The sequence below is a fragment of the Quercus lobata genome, chromosome 7 (assembly GCF_001633185.2).
Source record: "Quercus lobata isolate SW786 chromosome 7, ValleyOak3.0 Primary Assembly, whole genome shotgun sequence".
NCBI lineage: Eukaryota > Viridiplantae > Streptophyta > Magnoliopsida > Fagales > Fagaceae > Quercus > Quercus lobata.
Window position 1 is genome coordinate 2347472 of NC_044910.1, and position 26302 is coordinate 2373773.

Below are 26302 nucleotides of genomic sequence, written 5' to 3' on the forward strand. Positions count from 1 at the left end.
GGCAATGATGTCGGAGGCGGATCATCAAGAAGAATGAAATCAACAACGAGCCCGATGTTCATGAGATCTTTGGTGGCCGTCACCGGAGCAGCAGTGTTCTCGTTGAGCTGGTTACGATGTGGAGATCCTAAGGCGTTACTGTCACCAGACAGATTCAACAGGAGGTAAGATTAACAGAAATAGTAACAAACCAACGGTGTCGAAGGCGGATCATCAAGAAGAATGAAATCAACGATGAGCCCGATGTTCATGAGATCTTCGGTGGCCATCGCCGGAGCAGCAGCGTTCTCGTTGAGCCGGTTACGATGTGGAGATCTTGAGGTGTTACTGTCACCGGATAGATTCAACAGGAGGTAAGATTAACAGAAATAGTAACAGACCAAAGGGTGAGAAAAAATACACGTGGAGGGGCAATAATTTAGGTTAAAATGTTTTGGATTTAAAAAACAAATTAAATGGGTATTGGGTAGGGTATGGATATCCATGGATAATATATCCGGATAAGATTCGGGTATGGATACTAATGGGTATTGATATTCGGGTATCCATGGGCAAACTTTTTGGGTAAGGTATGGGTATACCCGATCCATACCCTACCCATGGTCATCCCTAGTAATAACATTAACGGTAGTTAATAAAAAGACTAACAACTCTTATTTTTTAAACTTGAAGGAACAATAGTGCTCACTTGAAATTAAGATCAAACCAATTGTTATACTGTAAACTTAAGAGATTAATAGTTTTTTTTTTTTTTTTTTTTAATTACATACCCAGTATCGGAAAGTGCATTAAAAATAATAATTTGATATCTTTGGAAAGAATTTACAAACTTACATAATTTAATATCAGTTCTATATAAGTGTATAAGAATACATACATAAACAAAGTCAAGATTTATTGCTTTGGGGGGCTGAATTTTGATATGACGCATGTACACATACATACACATTTGAATTTCTTAATTAATTTTGATACTCTTTTTTTGATAAGTAACTTTGTAACATTATGAATTTTAATTAAATATCATTCATCTATTAAAAGATCATATGAACTCAAACATAAATTTAACTCATTTCATAGTTAACATTATGAATCTTTAACTTGACTTATTTACACTATAACCAAACATAAACCATTTTTCCCTGAACATATTTATTTATAAGTTACTCAACCTTAGTGTGTGTTTGGCTCCAACTTAAAAAGCCAATTTATTTTATTATTTAGCTTATTTTAGCTACTATTCATGAGTCTCACTGCACTTTTTGATACTATTCTTGAGTTTTATTATATTATTTCAGTTAACTTTTACTTTTATCTACAGTACTTTCAACAAGAAATTTTCGGTTTCAGCAAAATGAGTGGCCCCACTGTATTTTTTAGTACTATTCATGGATCTCATAGTACTATTTCAGCTAATTTTTATTTTTATCTAAAGTACTTTCAGTAAAAAATTTTCAGTTTCAGCAAAATAAGCGGCCTCACTATATTTTTTGGTACTATTTATGAGTCTCACTGTGGCCAAACTGGCCAAATACCACCTTTTTTGTAAATTTTTAGCAAAAAAACACTGTTTTGGAAATAAATGGCAAACTACCACTTTTTCCAAAACTCGAGTTTCAAAAACTCGAGTTCCTCATCAGTTCTGCCACCGTGGCACTGCTGAGTTAGATTTGTGCAATTAAAAAAAATTATGTGGTACTCGAGCTTGGTAAACTCGAGTATCATGCAACACAATACTCGAGTATGCCAAGCTCGAGTACCTTTTATAAATAAAATGCAAAAAAAAATTTCTACACTACTCGAGTTTACCAAACTTGAGTACCATGTAAATTATTATTTTTTTGTTTTGTTTTGTTTGGGGATAAACAACAAATAAACATAAAGATAAAAATAAGTAGCTTTTTTTTTTATGTTTTTATTTATTTAAATAGAAGCATTGTAAAATATAGAGATTTTAATTTTGAAATATGAATTTAATTTCTACATTAATTAAAATTGTTCATTGTTTTCTCATAAAAATTATTCACTATTTTCTGTATAAATAATTTCTACGATTTTGCATAAAATTATTTTCTATTCAGCATTATTTAAGAAATTGTTCGCTCTCTTTTTTGCATAAATTATTTTCTGTTCATTATTTAAAAAATTGTTCACTGTTTTCTCATAAAACACCTAGTGAAATCGTGTTTTCTTTTCATGTTTGAATTTCACAATAATCGAATATATTTTTCTGCATTGATAAAATCTATTTCTACATTAATAAAATTTTCTCTCTGCACATCATATTTACTGTATATTCAAATCTGCTTATTGCATTCATAAAATCTGTTTTTTGCATTAATTAAAACTGTTCACTGTTTTCTCATAAAAATTGTTCACTGTTTTCTGCATAGACTATTTCTAGCATTCTGCATAAAATTATTTTCTGTTCAGCATTATTTAAAAAATTGGTCACTCTCTTTTATGCGTATATTATTTTCTGTTCACTATTTAAAAAATTGTTCGTTGTTTTCTCATAAAACACATAGTGAAATCATGTTTTCTAAATTTAAAATCCAAATCTGAATGCTTTTTCATGTTTAAATTTCACAATAATCGAATTTGTTTTTCTACATTGATAAAATCTGTTTTTACATTAATAAAATTTGCTCTCTACACACCATGTTTACTGTATTTTCGAAGCTGCTTACCGCATTCATAAAATCTGTTTTTTGCATTAATTAAAATTGTTCACTGTTTTCTCATAAAAATTGTTCACTCTTTTCTTCATAAATTGTTTTTAGCAATGGCGCAGTTATTGTACTTATATGGTTTTTGTGTTTTTTTAAAATATGTAACCATATGAATAATTGACAAACTCCATGAAAGAAAAATGAATGATTCGTATAAATCACCTAATGGTAAATGCCTCGAAAAATTCAAATTTGTAACAAAGTTCGAATTAGTTGAATGTAGAATTGTTCACTAAGTAAAACTATTTTCTGCATTAAGTAAAACTGTTCACTGTTTTTTCATAAAAATTGTTTACTGTTTTCTACATAAACTGTTTCTAGTATTCTGCATAAAATTATTTTCTATTCAGCATTATTTAAAAAATTGTTCACTCTCTTTTCTGCGTAAATTATTCTCTATTCACTGTTTAAAAAATTGTTTGATGTTTTCTCATAAAACACCTAGTGAAACCGTGTTTTGTAAATTTAAAAGCCAAATCTGAATGCTTTTTCATGTTTAAATTTCACAATAATTGAATTTGTTTTTTTGCATTGATAAAATCTGTTTTTACGTTAATAAAATTTGCTCTCTACACATCATATTTACTGTATATTCGAATCTGCTTACTGCATTAATAAAATCTGTTTTTTTGCATTAAGCATTTAGATTTGGCATTTAAATTTAGAAAACATGATTTCACTAAGTGTTTTATGAGAAAATAGCGAACAATTGTTTTAACAGTGAACAAAGAATAATTTACACAGAAAAAAGAGTGAAAATTTTTTTAAATAATGCTAAACAGAAAATAATTTTATGCAGAATACTAGAAATAGTTTATGCAAAAAATAGTGAACAATTTTTATGAGAAAACAGTGAACAGTTTTACTTAATGTAGAAAATAGTTTTACTTAGTGAACAGTTCTACATTCAACTAATTCGAACTTTTTTACAAATTCAAATTTTTTGAGGCATTTACCATTAGGTGATTTATATGAATCATTCATTTTTCTTTCATGGAGTTTGTCCATTATTCATATGATTACATATTTTTAAAAAACACAAAAACCATTTAAGTGCAATAATTGCGCCAATGTTAAAAACGGTTTGTGCAGAAAACAGTGAACAATTTTTATGAGAAAATAGTGAATAGTTTTACTTAATACAAAAAACAGATTTTATGAATGCAGTAAGCAAATTTGAATATACAGTAAACATGATGTATAGAGAGCAAATTTTATTAACGTAGAAACAGATTTTATCAATGCAGAAAAATAAATTCGATTATTGTGAAATTTAAACATGAAAAAGCATTCAGATTTGGTTTTTAAATTTAGAAAACATGATTTCACTAGGTGTTTTATGAGAAAATAGCGAACAATTTTTTAAATAGTGAACAGAAAATAATATACGCATAAAAGAGAGTGAACAATTTTTTAAATAATGCTAAACAGAAAATAATTTTATGCAGAATGCTAGAAATAGTTTATGCAGAAAACAGTGAACAATTTTTATGAGAAAATAGTGAACAGTTTTAATTAATGCAAAAAACAAATTTTATGAATGCAGTAAGCAGATTTGAATATATAGTAAATATGATGTGCAGAGAGAAAATTTTATTAATTTAGAAACAGATTTTATCAATGCAGAAAAATATATTCGATTATTGTGAAATTCAAACATGAAAAAGCATTCAGATTTGGCATTTAAATTTAGAAAACACGATTTCACTAGGTGTTTTATGAGAAAACGGTGAACAATTTTTTTAAATAGTGAACAGAAAATAATTTATGCCAAAAAGAGAGCGAACAATTTCTTAAATAATGCTGAACAGAAAATAATATTATACAAAATCGTAAAAATTGTTTATACAGAAAACAGTGAACAATTTTTATGAGAAAACAATGAACAATTTTAATTAATGTAGAAATTAAATTTATATTTCGAAATTAAAATCTCTATATTTTACAATGCTTCTATTTAAATAAATAAAAACATAAAAAAAGCTACTTATTTTTATCTTTATGTTTATTTGTTGTTTATCCCCAAACAAAAAAAACAAAACAAAACAAAACAAAAAAAAATTACATGGTACTCGAGTTTGGTAAACTCGAGTACTGTAGAAAAAAAAAATTGCATTTTATTTATAAAAGGTACTCGAGCTTGGTAAACTCGAGTACCATGCAACACAATACTCGAGTATACCAAGCTCGAGTATCACATAATTTTTTTTAATCGCACAAATCCAACTCAGCAGTGCCACGGTGGCAGAACTTATGAGGAACTCAAGTTTCAAAAACTCGAGTTTCGGAAAAAGTGGTAGTTTGCTATTTATTTTTGAAACAGTGTTCTTTTGCTAAAAATTTCCAAAAAATGTGGTATTTGGCCATTTTGACCGTCTCACTGTACTATTTCAACTAATTTTTACTTTTATTTAATATACTTTTAGCAAAAAAGTTTTAATTTTAGCAAAATAAGCCCATTGTGTAAGACCTTTATTTCCAAAAACGAAATAACAAAAAACTACTTGCGCCGTTTTTTATTATTATTATTATTTTTTTTAAGCCCATGCTTACCACTTTGGTTTTTAAGCCCAACCTCACTACGTTTTTTTTTTTTTTTTTGTGCAACCCAAGTCCTTGATCTTTACTCCAAATTTGGGGATTCCATTGGGGCTAATTTCTAATTTTAAAGAACTTCACGACCACCAACTTCCAAAATTTACAAAGAGAAGTAAGAAAACCCGTTTACGGTTTATCTCTCTCTTTCATGGGCTTGGAAATTGGAATCCGCACTCTCCTCGCACTTCTTTACCAACCCAGAAAACAAGAAGGTAACACTCTTCCGTTTCTACTTTGATTCAAAATCTTCTTCAAATTTCTGGGTAGAGCTCTATTTCATTGGATTGTAGTTTCATTTAGCGGCATATGCATATTTGGGTGGTGTTGTGGAAAATGATCAAAGTCTCGATTCCGTGTAAATCTGCTTTTATTTATTTATTTTATATATAGAACCCATGTTTCAAAGATTCGATTTCTATGGTTAATTAAGCGTTCTAAATGATATAGCTCTAGTGTTTTCCACCGCTGTTGTTTGAGGTTTTGAGGAAGCAGTTAGATCTTAGATGTAGTTGGCTCCCTCTTTTCTTTCTTAACTTATCAGAAAAAGAAACCAACGAAAAAAAAATCTGGGAAATGAAAAGTGATTCTTGTTATTTACTATCTTAGATGGATTATATAATATACATTAGTCAATTAGCATCAAAATTGATCCATGCTTTCCATAAATCCTAATACTATATATCATCTATTTACAATAATATCAAAATCTAGAAGCACGTACACTTCATTTAAGGTGCTGTACCTGTGTGGTATCTGTGCCGTTTTATGTTATAATTTTTTAGAAATTTCTCGTGTCGTATCTGTCTCATACCTGTGTCCATTTCTATGTTCGTGCTTCGAGTGATCTCATTCTCACCAGTGCATTATGAGCCAGAGTATGTGTTAAACACTTAAAATTGAACTGTTTAAATCTCTTACTTATATTGAAGTGTAAGAGATGCCTTTTACTCTTTTAGTCTAAAGGGGAAAAAAAATCCCACCAATAAAATTGAAGAATATACTCTGTATCTATCCTTAGTCATTTCATTTATCCTCCGTGCCTTTTAATGGCTTAAAATAGAATTGTATGACCAGCCATGATCCTTGGCCCTATGCAGTTTGGTTCAATTGTACTGAATGATTACTCCAAATTTGGCCTGGCAATGAAATTTTCTTTGAAGTTTGCCAATGAGCTGTTGAGCTATGTATTAAAGGGTCACCAACTCACCATTAGCTAAAATTTTTACTTCTTCAAAAGTTGAAATCTTTTTTCATTTTAGCTCACTGCTTCTAGTTTTTCATATAGCATATTTTACTCGTTTTTATTTGTCTTGTTTCTATATAACAACTTTAGGTGGAAGGTGAATTCATGGGTTTGTGACCCATAGGGTGCTTCTGTAACTTACCTATAAAAAAATAAAAATAAAAATAAAATTCTCAAAGGAAAATTACATTGAAATTCACGGATATTTATAAACAAACTTCGTTAAGGCAATTTTCAGTGCCATGACAAACTCAGAAGCTTAGGAATTTTCAGCCATTGTCAATCCAAAACCGCAAGTCCTCTCTATTTACATCTCAACTTTCTACTTCATTCATTCTATATAAATTTTCTTTGGATGAAAATTAAGAAAGAAATGAAATAATGATGTAGGTTTGATGCATAGAGGAATTGTTGCAGCTTTGATTTGGCTTGGTTTTTGAGCTGTTTTTCGAATTTTTGTTTAAAACACTTGAGCTTAGGAGGCTTCAGCAATCACTGAGCTGTTTTCCTCAATCTACTTTGATCGATATTCTGTAGAAAAATTTTAGATTTACTCCCAAAAGTTCAGAGAAAGAATAACATTTAATTTACTAAAAAGTGGTATCAAAACGGAAACTACAATGGCATTTGCTTGACTTAAGTTTCCGATTAAAATACTCTATATGAGCTCTTGACGCATGATATTGTTTAACAAGATTGTGTGGCCTTCATTTTCGTTTTTTGGTACCTGGTCTATAGTCTTATGTCATCTGCTAGATCTTATTCATTGCTTGGACAAATTCATTTGCTATTGCTTGTTCATGTAATCAGTGAAACCCCTGTAGTTGATTGTTGAAGTGGGGCTAGGGGAGGGACTATAAGCCCTCAGCAGTCAGTGTAGCAAAGCAGATAAATTGTGATTGACAGAGGCATGTTGTGTAGCATGCGTTGTACAACACAGAAGTTATTTGAAGGGCACCATATGAATAATATTTAATGCATCATGGCTTATATGTCAACAAGAAAAGACTCAAATTATGATCTTCAGCTTGATAACAAAGGCTGTTGGAATGTTTATACTTATTTTGACATGCATATGGATGTGGAACATCATGAGGGTGATTGTTTAAGAGATAGAGTTTGACCTTTGAATCTATTTTATCTATCTTCTGTAGAAAATTTACACAGAATAAGATTTACTCCAAAAGTTCAGAGAAAGCAGAGCATTGGGTATATAAATATGCTATAAAAACAGCAACTACAATGTCTTTTTATTTGACCTAAGTTTGCCATTAAAATTACCTAAATGAGCTCTTGAGAGACTATATTGCCTTTCAAGATTGTGTTGGCTCCATTTCCCTTTAATCCTTGGTCTGTAGTCATATGTCATCTGCTGCTGCTTATTTATTGCTAGGACAAATTCATTGGCTATATCTTATTATTGTGCTTCGTGAAACCCCTTTAGCTGATTGTTGAATCAGGGCTCCTGGCTAGGGGATGGAAGTCCGCCCGTTGCACACGGGGGGAGGCAGAGGAATCTTCTGCTGTGAGCCTAGCAAAGGAGGAGCAGTGTTGTGGCTCACAACGATTCTTTGACTGATTCTTGGAGCAGGGATATAGGTGGCTGGATTGGGTGCAGATGGAGAGACTTGGTGTTGTAAAAGAGAGACAGTGTGACTGGCTGATTGATGATTGTGGGACTTGACCTTGCAGTAACTCCAACAAATGCTTTTTATTCATCATATTTTTTTCTTCTCTATGGAGGAATCTGCTAGCCTCATGTGCAGGCATGCTCATGAGAAAAAGCACTGCTGTGACTATGAGAAGCATATTTAGAAACCTGATCTTGTTCTACAAGTCTAGAGAGTTGAGAGAAGTTTGATAGAGAACATCTTAGGCTCTTGGTTTTATAAAGAGGAATTTTTACCATGGGGGCATTAGATGAATCTGGTAAGAAGCTAAAGTTTTACCATAAAGGATTCCATGATAGACACAAAGGTAACCTTTGCAGCTCCAATTTTTCACTTAAAAGAAATAGAATTCTCTAAAGAGTCTATTTCACAGTTAAGAATTTATTTCTTAGGTTTGATAGTGCATAGAATGTTACATCATTTAAAATTTTAAATGACATGACACTACATATACCCTTTAAATTTGTAATATTTAATTTGAACCATATAATAAATTCATTGCATATAGCGAAGAACCATATTGAAGCTTTTTCTTTTTTAGTATCTATAAAGGTTACCGATTAAGGTCCATGCAACTCCCTGGCTCAGAATGGAGGTTAAGGTTATGCCTTGTCCTTGTGTTGCTCTAACTTTTCTGTAGTTTAGCACAATCTCCTAAGGCATTTAGAAGTTAGAACTACCAATAAATTTATGAATGGTAAATTGTGGAAATGTACAACAATAGCAGACGAACCAACATCATCATTAAATAATTCTCAAGCATCATGTAATTTAGTAGTATTATTTGATTTGACAAGGAAAACTTTAAATTCTCCTCACTTGATGTAAGGAAACAAAAATATATTAAAATAATTAAACAATTTTCCTCTCTTTTAATATATTTTTGTTAAAATAATTAAGCAATTTCCTTAGTTTCTAGCACTATCAGTTCTAACGGGGATTTATTTGGCCTTGCTGATGATTGCAGGGATCTTCCGCTGCAATTGCCTCAGGTTAAGATGTCTCTCTGTTTCAGAGAGGCTAACTCCTGCGTTGATGCTCTAGCGAAATTGGGAGCTTCTATCTCTGATGGTAACACTCGTTTTGTAACCCCTCCCCCTGAAGTTATTCCCCTTTTGCAATTTGAATTCCTGGGAATGTATGGTAATAGGCTATGTCCTACTGCTTGTGGAACAACTTTGGTTAATCTATAAATTGATCCCATATTTACCATATGTATATTTCAATGTGTTAGAATTAAAATAACAATTGACATTAAATTTATCTTGTAATAAAATTTTAAAAAAGCTAAGAGAAGTTAGTGAGATTTGAGATTTCATATTCCTGCTGAGAGCAAAAAGGCAGTGAAAAGCGCACAGATGGCCATTTTAATTACCCTACAAAGAAAGGTGGGATGTCATGTCACACAAGGCAAAATATGAAATGAAAAATGGAATATAAACTTTTCTGAAGAGTCAGTCGGTTGAAGGATAAGGTCATCAAACCTAAGCTATATTTATTTATTGTATTTTGTTACATTTATACTTACGTCACAAATCACTAGGGAAGAGCCGAAGAGATGCCTTGCCATCAATTTGGATAAAAAAAAATCCACCAATATAACTGAATGCCAAATCTTGATCCTTGGCCTTAATGCATTTTTGGTTATATTGGTCTGTACTTAGAGAGACTCAATGGGAATCCCCAATAGGTTGAAAAAATATAGAATTCGGATGATGAAAAAGAGAGTGGGATGCTGAGTAGATTGAACCTCAAAAGACCTGAAATGAAATCCTGAGCCATAAACAAGATAACATAAAAAAGGGTATAGAACATGATGTTAAGTGAAAATGACTTGTGGTGCTTTGACTTGAAGCTGACTTAGGGACTTGACATATGAATTCACTATGTTAGGTTATGTGGAGGAGACGGGGCCATAATTTGAAAGTGAAGGGAGAAAAAAAAAAAAAAAAGTTCTTTAGATCGTGTTTAGATAATTCAACTAGATACGCGCATCATCGTGTTTAGATAATTCAACTAGATGCGTGCATCTTTCTCTAATCATATAAATCTCGTTGCCTAACACCTTCCCAAGCTCATACTTTAGTTTCAAAATGAAGATTTAACTAAGCTTTTTTTTTTTGGTTGAGAAAGAGGTTTAATTAAGTTGAATCTCTATTTATGGGTTAAAGTGGTTCTTAAATCTAAAACAAGTGATCATTCCCTCTCCACCAAACATGGCAAAACGGGCCGAAATTTGCTAATGTAACCTGAATCCAAAATTTTTGGAATAAATAAAAAACGGGCCAACCTACAGCCCGCCCGTTTTTTGATGGCTAACTCGACCCGACTAACTTGTGACTTGACCCATTTTTTAAAATTTATTTTCTCTAAAAAATATTTAGACTATATGCCAATGTGCTAGGTGCTTAGCCATAAAGGCACAACATACTACACTGACACTACTTAGCCATTTAGTAGCCACCAGTGGCAGTGGCGGTGGCCATGCCCCTATTTATTTATTTTTTTAAAAGTTAATTAAATTAATTTAAAAAAAAAAAAAAAAGGCTAAAGCATTTACAGCTACATGTCTACACTACTAAATGTCTAACTCCAAATTAAATACTAAGTAGTAGAGTTAAACACTAAGACTAAATTACTAACACTATGTCTAACTAGTACAATTCATAGAGATTAATGTTTCACATACACTTGTACGTGTAAACAATTGATGAAAATTGTAGAAAATGATTGATTATCTGTTTATATGGCTTAAAATTGAGAACTGGGCAAAGGCTCTTAAAAAAAAAAAAAGATTTTTTTTACCCTCCTATTGGTTCATATAAAACAACTCTTCAATTTACAACATGCTTATTGAGGCATTTTTGTATGTATGTGAAAGCAAATGAGGAAAATTATAGAAAATCATTACTTATCTATTTACATAACTTAATTTGAGAACTGGGCAAAATCTCTCTCTCTTTTTAATTTAAAAATATATATTTTTCCTTAGTTTTGACTCATATAATACAAATTTTCAATTTATAATATCATTCTATTCTAAACCTGTAGAGCTTATTGTTCCCTACTATTGATTAACAAAATACAATTTTTTTTTTTTTTTTTCAGTTTTTAATATCTTTCACTCAACTCTCAACTCTCAAGTTGTAAATTTGTAATTATAAGCATTCTGACCATGAGTTGTTAACATGGAAGATTTTGTTATCATAATTGTAAAGAAGTTTTATGTTTTTTGGAAGAATATAAAAAGTTTTATGTTTTTTGGTTTGTTTGTTTTTTCCCCTTCATATGTATAATAGTAACACAAATAATTTAATAATAGTAGATGCCTACTTAACGAAAAAAAAAAAAAAAAAAAGAGAGGGTATTACTGTTCAATTTTTTTCCTTGATTGATTTGAGTTATTCTCTCTAAAATTTTGATATTTATTTGTGTTTTTTTCACATGTGAAAATACGAGTCGGCCCAACCGACCTGACCTGCTTGCAGCCCAATTGACACGAATTGAACCTGACCCGACTCAACTCAACTGTTTGCCATGTCTACCTATAATATCAACAAGAGATCATTTTACCCATCAACTGTCACGCTATAACGAAAATGCAACCTCAACAATATGAATTAACTAGACCATTTGCAGCTCAAAAGCCCACAGTACGAATAGGTTGTGACATGCATTTTGTGACTAGCAACATTGAAAAGGGAGCCTTTCTCTACTCGTACTCCAAAATTTAAATCACGACACCAGCCAATAGAAGGTCCTCAAAATGCAGGGGTCTAGTTATATGGCCCGAAAATCTCAGTCATTCAGGAACAAAACGTGGAATCTATATATAGATGATGAAGAGAGAATGCATACCCCAACTCGAGCACATAGATTCAACCATATTTACAACACATGCGAATATAGTATTTCTTGTGTTAATTAAATTCCTCGACCTTTGCACTTTGCACGTAAGCTGAGTGTGGTCTAGTTGGAGAACCCAATTTTTATAGGAAAAGCTTACTTCTTCTTCTTTCTCTTTCTTCTTCTTCTTCTTCTTCTTCTTCTTCTTCTTCTTCTTCTTCTTCTTCTTCTTTTTTTTTTTTTTTTTTTTTTTTTTTTTTTTTGGGATCAATAATGCCATAAAAGCGATAAAGTTCATAATTTTTTTCACAATTATCAAAATGACATATAATAATTATAATTAGTACATTCCTTTCGCATGAAACTCGTATTAACATCATTTTTATTGTATACAAATTACAAATTACTATCTTAAAAGTTGTGAAAAAGTTTGTAAAATTTATAGTATTCTTGAACCTATTGTTTTCTCTTCTCAAATAAAAATAAAATTATTGTTTTCTGGTACATGCCATGATGAATCTCTGCTGACTTCTTCTTCTTCTTCTTTTTTTTGGTCCAAATAACGTTAGTTTTAGCTGACCAAATATTTTATACTTTTCAAGACCCTTTTTGTAACCCATCAATTAGTTTTGCTTAATGGCTTCTCATTCAATGTATCTAGGTTCAATGTATTTCCAGCCCTAACTCCCTTTGGTGCTTGGAGGCAGAAATGCCATTAGGCATAGGCCATACCTCTTCCCACTTTGTTCGAATCCAGACTGTAGCTAATAATATCACAATATTATTAGTGACTTATATATTATCATATTCATGATAAATGGTGAATCTGTGCAAAACAGGATCCTCGTCATTTTATTAAAAATTAGGCTAGTTATTTTATGATTAAGAATTTTGTTTCTTAGTATACCACATCATTTGTAATTTTAAATGACACAGAAAATTTTACTCATTTAAATTTATAATATTCAATTTGAAAATTGAAACCGATCCATTTCAAATTAAGAGAATTCTTTTCTGCATGCACATATATTCATCCAAAGAGGGACATCATACATCTATAATCTATATAAAATATACGGTATCAAAGAAGTTTGATTTTTAATTGACCTTATAATATGGTCCACATAAATTTTTAAAATCTCATAGTTTTATGCGTCATTATTCTAACACATATTTTTAATTGAATTTAAAATATATTCTATGTTTAAACATTAATTAGAATCTCGTCACATCTTATATTCTTTAAATGATTAAATAACTAGTTCTATATACAAACACACAATCATTATACATATCTATTAATAACTACCATAATTATCATATTTCATATTTATACAAAAACAAAATTGAGAAAATCATATATTTTTTTCAAAAAATTTATTAGTGTATTGTACAAACTACTGATTAGTATGTATGAAAGTATTGTAACCAAAACTTTTTTCAAACTTCCATGTACATATGAAGAATTACTCATCAATAAACACTCATTGGGATTTTTTTTTTTTTTTTCCAATTCGATAATGATAATAATAGGAAGGGAGATTTGAATTCCGATTCTCAAAAATAAAAAAAGAGAAAGTAAAAGAAGAATAAGAAAAGAGGACTATTCTACTGATCTACAAGGTTTTTTGCTATTGGGCTTTATGTTGAATTCTTGTCCACAATTTCATGGCAATTATTTCACACCTGGGGCTCTTTTTGCTAATTCGTTTTTTCATATCGAAACAGATAAAACTCAAACATTACTGAGGAGGTTCGTGTGAATTTTGATTGTGTGGCCTATTTATTAGTAGCACTAAACGTCATGGTGGCCTCCACCCTAATCTCTAAGATAATGGCGGAATCTTGGATTCGTGTTCAGGATGGACTTAAACATGACATAGATCTACTCGATCAATGTTGGGATAACATAGTGGACACCATGGCTTGTGTGCAAGGACAAGGTTTTTCCAAAAACTATCTTGAAAAGAAACATTTTAAACTTTTCTTATATATATATATATATTTAATTAAATGTCAATTTTAAAACATCTGCTTGTTGAATTGCATGTTCTTTATGTTCTTAACACACGTGTCAAATTTCGTTCAAATCGAATATTATTTACTATCAATCAATAAATTTATTTTTTATGCAAATTTTTTATTACAAAAACTTGAAATTTAAATATATCATTGATGACATAACTATTGTCTATTGATCTTTAATATTTTTGAAATTTTGCATGGAGAATATAATAAAAATATGTAAACTCAATAATTAATTTTTCAAAATTCACGTACAATAAAAAGATATACGAAGAATTAAGAAAAACCTTTTCCTTTTGGCAACCTTTAGAAAGAGGAGGAAATAAGGACTACTATTGGATGTACCAACTTTCGAATTCCTATTGGGGCTAATTTATAATTTTATAGAACTTTAGTATTAGCCTAAAAAATGGACGGAACCATTCATGGACGGCCGTGGGGGGGGGGGGGGGGGGGGGGATTAACCCCCCTAATTTAAAAAAAAAATATATATATATATATAATTATATAACTATATATTTATGTACTAATTTTAGCGACTTTGTTCAATAAAATTACATTTTTTCCCCCTTATTGATCATTATAAGAGAAATGCTACAGCTATAAACCTTTTTACAATATTTTTACAGATTATTGAGATAACAAATTCTTACTGGTTTGCATCTGGGTCCACCACTTACATAATTTTTTTACTTACTAATAACCATTAATCACAACAAAAATTTGTAAAAAAAAATTGTAGATCTAGCATTTTCCTCCTTTTAAAGTCTATAAAAAAAAATTATAGATCTAAAATCTAAAAAAAATAAAAAATACAAGCCCAAAATATTATCCCGACAACAAAATTTACCAATAGGCAATTAAAAAAAATTGAAACTAATCATCCAATTTTACCAAAAACAAACAACTTAGCCCTTTAAAAAATAATAATAATAAAAGAAAACTTTTGTTAGCTAAATAATAGAGCCAAAAGTCGAAACCACAGCAGATAGCTAACAATAAAACCGCCCCCCTTACTTCAAATCCTGAATCCGTCCCTGGCCTCAAACTTCCTAAATTTTTAAAGAAATCCCGTTTATCTCTCTCTTTCTCTCTCTTTAATCGGTTTTAGCTTTGGATATTGGAACTCACTCATCTCATATATACCTCCTTTTCCAAATTCCTTTTATCTCTCTCTCGCAAAGCCAATGAGCTAAGATGACAAGTGACAACACTCTTTCCTTTCTACTTTGATTTGAAATCTTCTTCAATTATCTGGGTAGAGAGTTATTTTGTTGGATTTTTGTTCATTTTGTGGTAAATGCATATATGTGTGTTGTTGCAGAAAATGACCATATTATTGATTGCATGTGAGTCTGCTCTTTTTGTTTTGTTTTTTTAAATTGAGTTAGATGGGTCTTGTTTATCTTTTATTCTATATAGAACCCATGTTTCAAAAAAATTGGATATTTTATGGTTAATTTAGTGTTCTAAATGATAGCTCAAGTCTTCATATAGATGTAGTTATATCCCTCTATTCTTTCTTAAGTATTCAAAAAAAGAAGAAGGAAAAAAGCATCTGAGAATGGAAAAGTGATTATAATTATATAGTATTATAGATGGATATTATAATATATAGTAGTCAATTAGAATCCAAACTCCAAAGTGATCCAAGCTTTCCATAAATGATATACTATACATTATCCATTTATAATAGTATCAACTAGTGTGATCTCACTATTTTCTCAAAAAAAAAAAAAGAGAAAAAAAAGTGTGATCTCACTAGTCCATTATGAAGTAGAGAATGTGTTGAGCTGGAACTTATGAAATGCTTACATTTATCAAGATGAAAGAGATGCCTTGCAGCTACCGCACATATTTGGTGCGTTGGTCACTCTACAAGTATAAGTGCTTGTGAGGTGTGGAGGGTAAGGGTCGGGATTCAAGTCTCCAGGAGAGAGTTTCATATACACATACACTTAGATTAGGCTATAGTAGAAATTCTATCTTAAAAAAAAATTATAAAAAAGAAAAAAAGAAAAAAAGATGCCTTGCAGCACTCTAAAGGATTAATATTAAATTAATTAAGATTTACTCCAAAAGAGAAATAAAGAAGGGCATTTAATTTACTAATAGTCGTTTAAAAACAGAAACTACAACGGCATTTGCTTTGATTTAATTTTTTGATTAAAATACTCTGAATGAGCTCTTGAGCCACCGTATTATCTAACAAGATTTTGTGGCCTTCATTTTGCAAGATCACAGAAAGAAGAGCAAGAGCATTTAAAATACTATAATAAGTCTTCTTCTTTTTTGAGAGAATACTATAATAAGTCTAGGGATAATACTATTCGCTTTTTTCATAACCGTTAACATGGCTTGTTATGATTGGTGCATAATAAAAGTAGTAACAAAAGTAGAGCCAGATAAAGGTGACATCACTCTAATAATAACAAATCAAATCATTAGTGTTCAAACATGGCCCAATTAACATAAAAATAGCACAGGTGGAATTTTGCCTAGCCAAGTTATTTTGGATTAATTCATGATTCATCGTGGCACCTACGTTTCAGGACTTGCTCCACTCAATTATAAGAAAAGTGTTCAAACATGGCCCAATTACCATAAAATAAAGAGGCCTATATATATATATATATATATATATATATATATATATATATATATTAATATATTATTGTATTTTGTCGTACTAATCCATGCAAACAAAGAAAGTGCCAAAATCTGAAATCAAAATATTCTATAAGATGAGTCGGTTGATAGTGAGGATGAGAACATCAAATTCTCAGCTAAATTTATTATTTTAGTAGTGAAAAGAGAGCAGTTACATCATCTCAATTCTCAAATGGAAAAGATCCTATTAATATAAGTATATAATTGAATGCCAAATCATGATCCTCGGACTTGCGCAGTTTTAGGTCATATTAGGTTTTACAAAGATGGATAGGATGACCAAAAGAAGAGTGGAATGTTGAGCAGGACATTTGATACCACAGACAAAACAAGGAAAGAAACGATGTCACTTTGAATCGAATCTGACTGACAATTGAAGTTGAAAAAGGTGTAGATCACTATATGAAGTTATGTGGAGGTGACAAGGCCATCTCTATATATCACTATATCAAGAGTGTCAACATACATACATACATACATACATACATATATATATATATATATATATATATTTGGGTGAAATTTTGGGAGTAAGTCATTTTTCATTGTAATGGTCTTACCAACTTTGATACTATTGTGTTCTACACGACTTGAACCCAAATGCTAAGACGAGGTAAACGAGGTGCTTTACTAGTAGACTTTCCATTTAAGGGTCACAAAAGAGCAGTGTCAACGTTGATATATGTGATGTAATAATTATCATTTTTTATTTTTGTTTTTTGTTTTTGCAGTTTAAAAAAAAGGCCTAGTCATGAGAAACAAAATAAATTTCAATAAATTTATGTTAAACAATATTTCTAACAATTGTTAACACTACCTATATATTGTGATTAGCAATGATGGAGTTAAGAATTTTCCTGCGAGCAGGATGAAAAATAAAATGATTAATTCTCTCTCTCTCTCTCTCTCTCTCTCTCTCTCTATATATATATATATACTATATTCGTACTATATACAATAATTCAAAACAGTATTATAAAAGTATACAAGTTAAGCACTTTATAACTCAATGTGTTATCTACAATGTATATTTAGAAAACTTAAATAATCATGAGACAACATTGACTGAAATTTGAAATCTTTTACTTATCTTTAATCAACAATCTTTTACACACTAGATATGTTTGAAATCAAACAATAATATAAAAAGTTAAACATCTTTATTCAAAATTGTTTCCTACATTCTTCAAGAGAACTAAACTCATCAAATCTCATATAAAAAGTTTAACATCTTTATTCAAAATTTTATCTTACATTCTTCAAGAGAACTAAACTCATTAAATCTCATATCAGAAGTGAAGTTCTTAGAAATTTCCTTTTCGATACAGACAACCAAATTATCCCACAATAAACTTATTTTTCATTTTGTTGAACAAACTTGTTTTAAAACTTTCATAATTGAAAATGCACGTTCAATAATTGTTGGGGACCCTAGAAGAGTCAAAATAAGATGAATTAATCTATCAATAAAATGGTATGTTTGTGACTTTGTCTCTACTTACCTTCCAACATAATTTAGCAATTGACAATAAATTTTGATACTTTGGATGATTACAGTTTACAGATATCATTTTCAAAATGCTTCAGTTGAAATCTCAAATTTATTTGTCCTACTCCATAAAATCAAGAGGATATCAACCAAGCTGAAAAAAAAGGGGAAAAAAAGAAGTAACCCACTTACAGTAAGTGGACATCAACCATTCACTCTTGACATTGTGAAGGGGGTACCATATCCCACAATTTTGATCCTCCCTCGTCCCTTTTTTGCATTCTGTGGGATGTTATGCCATCATGAATTGTATAAAAATTTTAGACTCCTATAGCTTTCCATCTCACTGAATAAAAACTTTAATCTTTACGTGCTTCTCTCTTAATGCCCCCCCCCCCCAAATTACATGTAATTTTAGAATAAAAAATACAGAAGAACCCACCGAGGATTAAATAAAAACTTCATAGTATAATTCAATACGCAATAGTTTATACAATATATAGGCTAAACTAATTTATAGTTTTCTTTTTTAATTAAAAAAATAAAATTAAAAAAAATTTAAAAACCTAATTTATAGTTATTGGGTCACATGATTAGTTGGAAAATTTGTGTGTCAATTGCGGCTCATGGTCTTATGGCCATTGGCCCATTTGGCTCATTGGTGGATTCTTGATACGGAATCTCTCTTGCTGGGCCTGGGCTAGCCCACTCAATGCTGCTTTATACATATTTCCAAAATTCAGGTTTTTTGTAATCTATATATAAAATAATAGGTGAAGCAGAGAGAGTGTGAAATTAAATTCCAAATTAGAACTCTAATTTTGTGCCATGTGTCTAGAATCTAAAATTGAAGTTGAATTTTGCATCATGTGGCTAAATGTATGTGGGCTCATTCTCATTAAAACCACTTCTATGTATCGGGTCAAGTGAGTTACTGTGCTAATTAAGTTTTTCCTTGATTTTGTAGTCAAACGTGAAAACCAAAGAGATTAATATCGGTGATAAGAACTTGGTTTGGGTACATTGCATAATTTCCAAAAAGATAGCAAAGCCAGAGTTTGCATCTTTGTTATAAATTACTTACAAAGTTTGCATCTTTACATTTGCACTGAGTTTCGGATTAAAGTGCTTTCTTCTTGGTTCTGACACTGAGTTTTGTTTACTGTTCACTTACAAAGTTTGCATCTTTACATTTGTTATAAATTGCTAATATGTGATTAGATGCACATTATGCCTAAAATTCACTATCCTTATATTTGGCTTTTTGTTCAGGTTTGGCACCTATAACAATGAAGAAAGCACTGTTGTGGACCGATGGATGATACTTTTTGTAGGCTGCAAAGGAACTTAGTGATCAATGGAATCTTACGCGAATTGGAGAGGACCCGGCTGTAGATGTCTAGATGGCAGATGTGAGTCACTATATTTTTAAAATGTTCAGTGAAGGTAAAGGCTATGAACAATGTAAATTTTCCGAAGAGAGATTTATTATTTTATATTTATGCAAGTTTGGTCGCCTTCTTGGAGTGGATCACTCCACCCTGTCTTTCTACTGGAATTTTTTATTCAGATTGTTACAATTGAATTCAAAATTTTATTTGAATTTTCCTATTGTTGTTACTATCATATATTATCATTCCAATTGTTCAATTAGAATTTGAAATTGGAGTCCAATTTTACTATACACGTGTACAATCTAATTATTTTTAATTTTGCTGTCATGTGCAGAAGCCAATGAGATGAAATTAATAACACATTAAACACTCATGCTTTGGGAATCGGTAGTACCAATCTAAATCCATTGGACTTGCTTCGTGATAATACAACTATGAAGGATGTATAAAAACACGCACAAACCCCTCTCTCTATAAAAAGAGATTTGAGAGAATTTCTTTTATCAGCCATGGAACTTCAGAGGTTTTTTCTTTATACAAATGCCCATCATGTTACAAAATGACCCATCGTAAAACTACAAAATGAGTAGGTTTTTTTTTTTTTTTTTAATTTTAAATTTTTTAAGCTGCGAAAATTTCAATCACCAATAGAGATTGAAGATTCAAAAGCGTGAATGGATCTTTTGGATAAACATTGTCACCAAGGTTCATCTTTCTGTGTAAAATATATATACTGCTAAGTTTTGTTAATGAAATTTTCTGGATAATAATATGAATTTAGACTTAACTGAGCCTTTTAAACATGAATAAACTCATGATTAATAATATATCCATTCCCGTGCGGTAGCACGGGGCTACATACTAGTGTATACTATAGAGCCGAATTAAATGTCGGCCAACTTGACACAAAACTCAATTTTCTCTTTGTGCACAACCTTTGTCAACATGCTCGTTGAACTTTTTAATGTGAATCTTTCTTAATTTTATAGATATGTTGTCGTTGCTGGAGACAATGATAATGACGGGCGGAGCTAGTGGAAGCCATAAGGTGGCTATATTTTTTCGTGTAGTTTGTACGGGGAAAAAGTAGTATATACAAGGGCATAGACTAGTTTACCTAAAGGCAGTGCCCCACTTAACGTTATAAATCATTGATGCAATCACTTAAGGCCATAAGTATAAAAAATGAAGTGCTAGGCCTAAAGTACTATATGAATTTTTGAGTCTGGCTTCCAATTTTCTTGTTTTGAGGGGTATGTATGAAATTTCCTACAATAGGAAAACCTTTGAAAGCCAACCCAACAGCCCCAGAGATTTTGTTTCAAGCCTAATTGGTATTCTATTACCCTGTTTGTGTGGTTCCCGAGAAGACATGAAATTAGTAATGCTGAGTTTACCCCTTTTTAATGGTTCTTCTCTTTTCTCTTGTGTATCTCTCTTCCTCCCAATATTGCCAACCTACTCCCTCACACCCTCAGCCTCTATTTATAGACTTCCCTAAGTGGGGTCGTCATGATGAAGGGATTTAACCAGATGGGATCCACTTCTTGTGATTGATGTGACTCTCTTGAAACTTGCTCTTGTCGCCAAATGGTGCTCGGTAGGCGATTTCCTCCAAGACAATACTGTTACCATCTGATGCAAATCTTGCCCTGGCACTAGACCCCAACCAGGCAATGGTCCCCCAAATTGATATGGGCCTCGACCTGGCATTGGACCCTATACTCTTAAGAATACAAAGGTTAATGGATTGGGTCTATACCTAATGCTCGTACAAAAAAATTTCAAATTTTAATTTAATTAAGCCCAAATATTAGCCAATAAATAAAATAATACTTTTTATCAAATGAAAAACAAGAAAAAAAAAAAGAGAGATAGAAATGCTACGTTCACAACATTTTTCATAACACTTTTACAACAAATCTTAAGTAGTAGATTATTATTGATGGCAAAAAAATAATTTTAGTAATGAGTTCAAATTAGAACCAGTAACAACTTAACACCTAGGATTTGTTGTGAAAAATGTTGTGAATGTAGCACTTCTCCAAAAAAAAGAAAAGAAAAAGAGAGCAATACACAAGAAAATTCACAATATTTTTCACAATAGTTGAATTTGTAAACTTTAACTAGTTCTCACCAAAGTCTACCACCAACATTACTCCTTTGAGTTTAATCCCCGTTTGCACAAAAAACCGATTCGTGTCTTGGTCTGATGATAAAGAGTTATTATTTGGAGCGGACATCATAAGTTGAAACTCTTAAAAAAAACATTAGTCTTTCACTTACCATTATCATTCTACCATATTAATAAATGTGAAAAGTTTTGTCAAATATTTTTGTGTTTATAGACTTTCTAAAAAGAAAAAATTACATGGTTTATGTTAATTAGTAATAATTTTGCATCTAAAATAAGATAATAGAGTTTAAATAATATTTAATTTTTTTAAGTCATATTTAAATATAAAAAATGCCTCAATTTCAATTTTTGCTTTAAGCCTCCAAATGCATCAAGTTGTCCCTGCCTAAGGGCTACGTTCCCATATACACTTTTGTAACTCCTGCATCACAATGAAGTTAAAAATTAGTCAATAATATTGAGCAGAGAATTGGAACATTAGATTGATTCTTAAATGTGTACTTCAACTTACCAAGTACTGTAGAGTGAAGAGTCGAGATCACTAACCACTACAAAAAAAGGGGTCTATAGCCGCGTGACCCAAAAAACGTGGCTATAGACCAAAGCCGCGTTTCCTATAGCCGCGTTTACAAACATGGCTTAAACAGCGCAGCAATAGGCCTATAGCCGCGTTTTTTATAACCGCGGCTATAGGTTTCGGCCTATAGCTGCGTTTTTAGAAACGCAGCTATAGACCCCAACCTAAAGCTACATTTTTTAAAAATGCGGCTATAGCCCAGCTTTGAGTTGCGTTTATAACCGCGTTTTTTGTAGTGAACTGACATTGTATGCTACAAAGAAAAATAAATAAAAAGCTAAAATAATAAATAAATAAATAAAAAGAATTGAACAATAAATCAACTTTCATACACAATGGACGATAATATATTTCAAAAGTTCAAAAAATTTCAAAATACTGCCTGAATCATATCATGCCTTGACTTCAGTCATTGCCTTTTCAAGTGAAAAGGGCACTAAAACCTGAAGCCAATTTTGTGCACATTTAAGAGCTAGATATAATGAACTCCGAAACGGATTAGACAAGCACCCTCATGTGCTTATTCGGATTTAGAATTAATATTAGAAATAGATACTATAAACACCCTATTTTGTACCAACAAACCTAGGTCCCGACCCCAATGACCTCAAATAATTGAGATTTAAAGAGCTAGGAATATAAGGTCTTACAAGAACCATGCTTTTAACAGTATGCTAAGTGATAGGGATATTTTAGCCATAAATTTAATACCCCCAAAACATCACGTAAAAGGGTTGTCGGCACCTACATACCCATCAGCTTTACAAAAACCAATGGAAGAGTTAGGCCGAAGACACCAATCTTGATGACCCCACAATGAGACTCAACAAGCATCTTCATAGGCTGACAGGAATGCTCGGACAGAGTAGATGGCTGATGGAGGTGGAGAGGCCGACGGGGTTAAAAAGGCTAACGGGTCCAGTCTAGCTTAACTTGACCCTCACGAATATCTATGTAAGGAAATTTCTTGTCTCCCATGATCAACTCTAATCAAAGGAATCCGCATAAGGAAAGGATCAAGCAAAATACGTGTATTAATAAAGATCTTCTCTACAAGGAAAGATCCTCTCCTCCAAGAAACGAAGGTCAGCTCTACACTACTATAAACCACCCCCCCCCCCAAAAGCCCTCACAAATCAAGGTACACATAATTTACCCCAACTCTAGCACTTTAGAGTTGTGAAAGTTCTTTAACTTAACCTTTGGAGGGTATTTGGCCAGTACCACACCAATACTCTTTGTAAGGTCTTCTTTGTTTTTGTTTCGCAGGTTTTGTCTAGAGTACATGAGGACCGTACGGCTCACTGACGATTTTTGGTATCATCACTAAGAAAGTGTGCATATTGCATACACATGATTGTTGATGCATATGTTTGTTTGTGTGCATGCATGGTGCATAAGTACTCAAGGTTATCATTTTTTGAAGAGAAAATATTCAAACAAGTTCTAGCTTAAGAGCATCTCCAATAGGCTCTCTAAAGCCTTTTTTGGAGAGCAAACACACAAAAAATGTCATCCAACAGTCTTTTCATCTCTAATTTTATTTAATTTAATTTTATTATTTTTTTTTTTTTGTAGAGTTGCTATAGTAGCTCTCTTGATTGGAGAGCACTGTAAAAACTTCAAATCATTTTTCTCTTTTAAAAAAATACCTGGCCGAATAAAAAATAAATTTTCTCTCTCATCCCTTTATCTCAACGGCTACAAAGTACAATAAAATACATTTTGAACAAACACAAAGCAAAGAACACAATGAAATCAAATGCATGATCTTTCTCATAAACTAATGAAATTAGAATTTAAAAAAAAAATGATTTAACCCATTTCGACCATATGTCATTGGTAGTGGCGAAGAGATCAAGCAGCGGTGGGGAGGAAGACAGGCGATGGTGAAGGCAGAGCAGATCAGCAAACAATAGAGGCGATTTTTCTCCCTTGGCGATTTTCCCCCCTCTCTCTATCTTCGTTTGATGAGAATCAAACAGTGTGATTGTGTGTGACGTTTAAGTTTGTGTGTTTTTTTGGGATAAAGGGAAAGAAACGTGTGGAAGAAGTGGTAAGAGAAAAAAGAGAAAGGAAGAAAAAAGAGAGAGAGAGAGAGAGAGAGAGAGAGAGAGAGCTCTAGAATGTTTTGGAGTTTGGAGGAAGTGGTAAGGTAAAAAGAGGAAAGAAGGAAAAAAAGGAAAGAGTAAGGGTACGTGTGTGGAGGATAAAAAAAGAGGGGAAAAAAAGAAAGAAAAGAAGAAATTGGATGAAAAAAAATAAAGAAACAAGGGATTAAGCAACGCTACCACAATATTTTCATAATAAATTTTAAGTGGTAGGTTGTTATTGACTATTATTAGTGAGCAAAAAATAATTTTAGTGGTAACTAGTGAGTTCAAATTAGAAACATCAACAACTTATTAAATAGGATTTATTGTGAAAGTATTGTGCAAAATATTGTGAATGTAGCATTTTTAGAATAATTTCTAGTTAAAATCAGATAACCTACAACTCAGTATATCATTACCACAAGTGCTTCACAAGATTTGTTAAAAAAATATCATTAGGAAAAATTTAAAAATATTACCATTGGGAGATTTTAAAAATATGATGGTTGGGTATTTGAAAAAATATAGTCATTAGAAATAAATGAAGATAGATTGAAAAAAATAAACAAATATATATTAAAAAAAGAATGATGATAGAAAATCTGTTAGAAAGTGTATTTAAAAAAGTAAGTAGCTAAAAGGTAAAAAAAAACCGTTTACTTTTCAATCAGTACAAAATTTTGGAAAGTCTGTTGGAAATACTCTAAGTACCCGTTTGGATTCAGATTATAACGTCTGCATCTGTATTTATTTATTTATTTATTTTTTTAGAAGCATGTTCTGTGGTTGTGGTGCTTTTCTAGTATGTCTCATGTACAAATTTCTTTTTTCAACAAAACTTTTATTAAAAATGGGTTCCACGGTACTATTCACATATTTTAAAATTATTTTGCTACAGTATTTTCATTTTTCAGCAAAATAAACGGTATCCAAATACACCCTAAATACCACATTTTACACCTCCAATAACAACGTGACCCATTAGCTAGCGTAGCACTAAACAAAGAAATACACCTGATCGTTTGTGTGTGGCAAGTGTATTTTTTTTTTTTTTTGGTCCTGTGGCAAGTGTATTTTATTGTTTAGTGCAATATTGATGTGTCATGTTACTGTTAGAGCGTGTAAAATATAGTATTTACTCCAAATCACGTTTGAATGTTTTCTCTTTTTCAAAAACCAAAATTTATTAAGGTAATCCATCTTTTGTTACATAGAATTTAATATATTTTCGGTTTGGGACGTACCACTGTGATCTTCATTAAATAACATATTGTGTTAATACTGGATATTCAAAATTCAAATTACTATAATGTGGCTTAATTGATCTAACGTGCTCTCTGTGTGTCTCTAGGCTTTAATAGAGCATGTTATCAGAAGATTTATTAAGGTGATTGCTTGCATCGTAATAAAGGCAAGCAAATTTGAATCTTTGATTTTGATTTTAAAATTTTTTTTGAGAATCTGAATCTTTGATTATTAAGGTAAAAGTTTCTTTCAATTTATAGGTACAGACTGTACAGGTGTAAATCTTGAGGCTTTCCTCTAATAAAAAGCAAGAAAATTACCAGATTTATTTCCTTTTCTATTTTTTAAAATATTTAAAATTTATTTTATAAAAACTTTTCCAATTTTTTTAGATGACCTTCAATTACTTGGATAGGAAGAAAGTTAAGGAAGTTGATGTAGTCACCATGTACCCACAGTTTTTATAATGGTTTTTCACTTTTCCCCCCCTAGGTCCTAGTAACGGATGTGTTAAGTGAGAGTCCAATTCAAAGTAATTATTACTACATGATTTATTCAAATAATTTGAAACTCCATAGTTATC

At 31.3% G+C, this 26302-nt stretch overlaps 1 protein-coding gene across 1 annotated transcript; it reads left to right on the forward strand.

Moving 5' to 3' along the window:
* Positions 1-523: 523 nt before the first annotated feature.
* LOC115953236 lies at positions 524-9502 on the forward strand. The gene is made up of 3 exons (XM_031070771.1): positions 524-541; positions 5346-5542; positions 9211-9502. The coding sequence occupies exons 1-3, from the start codon at positions 524-526 to the stop codon at positions 9434-9436; spliced, it is 441 nt and encodes a 146-aa protein (XP_030926631.1). The 3' UTR covers positions 9437-9502.
* The last annotated feature ends 16800 nt before the right edge of the window (positions 9503-26302 follow it).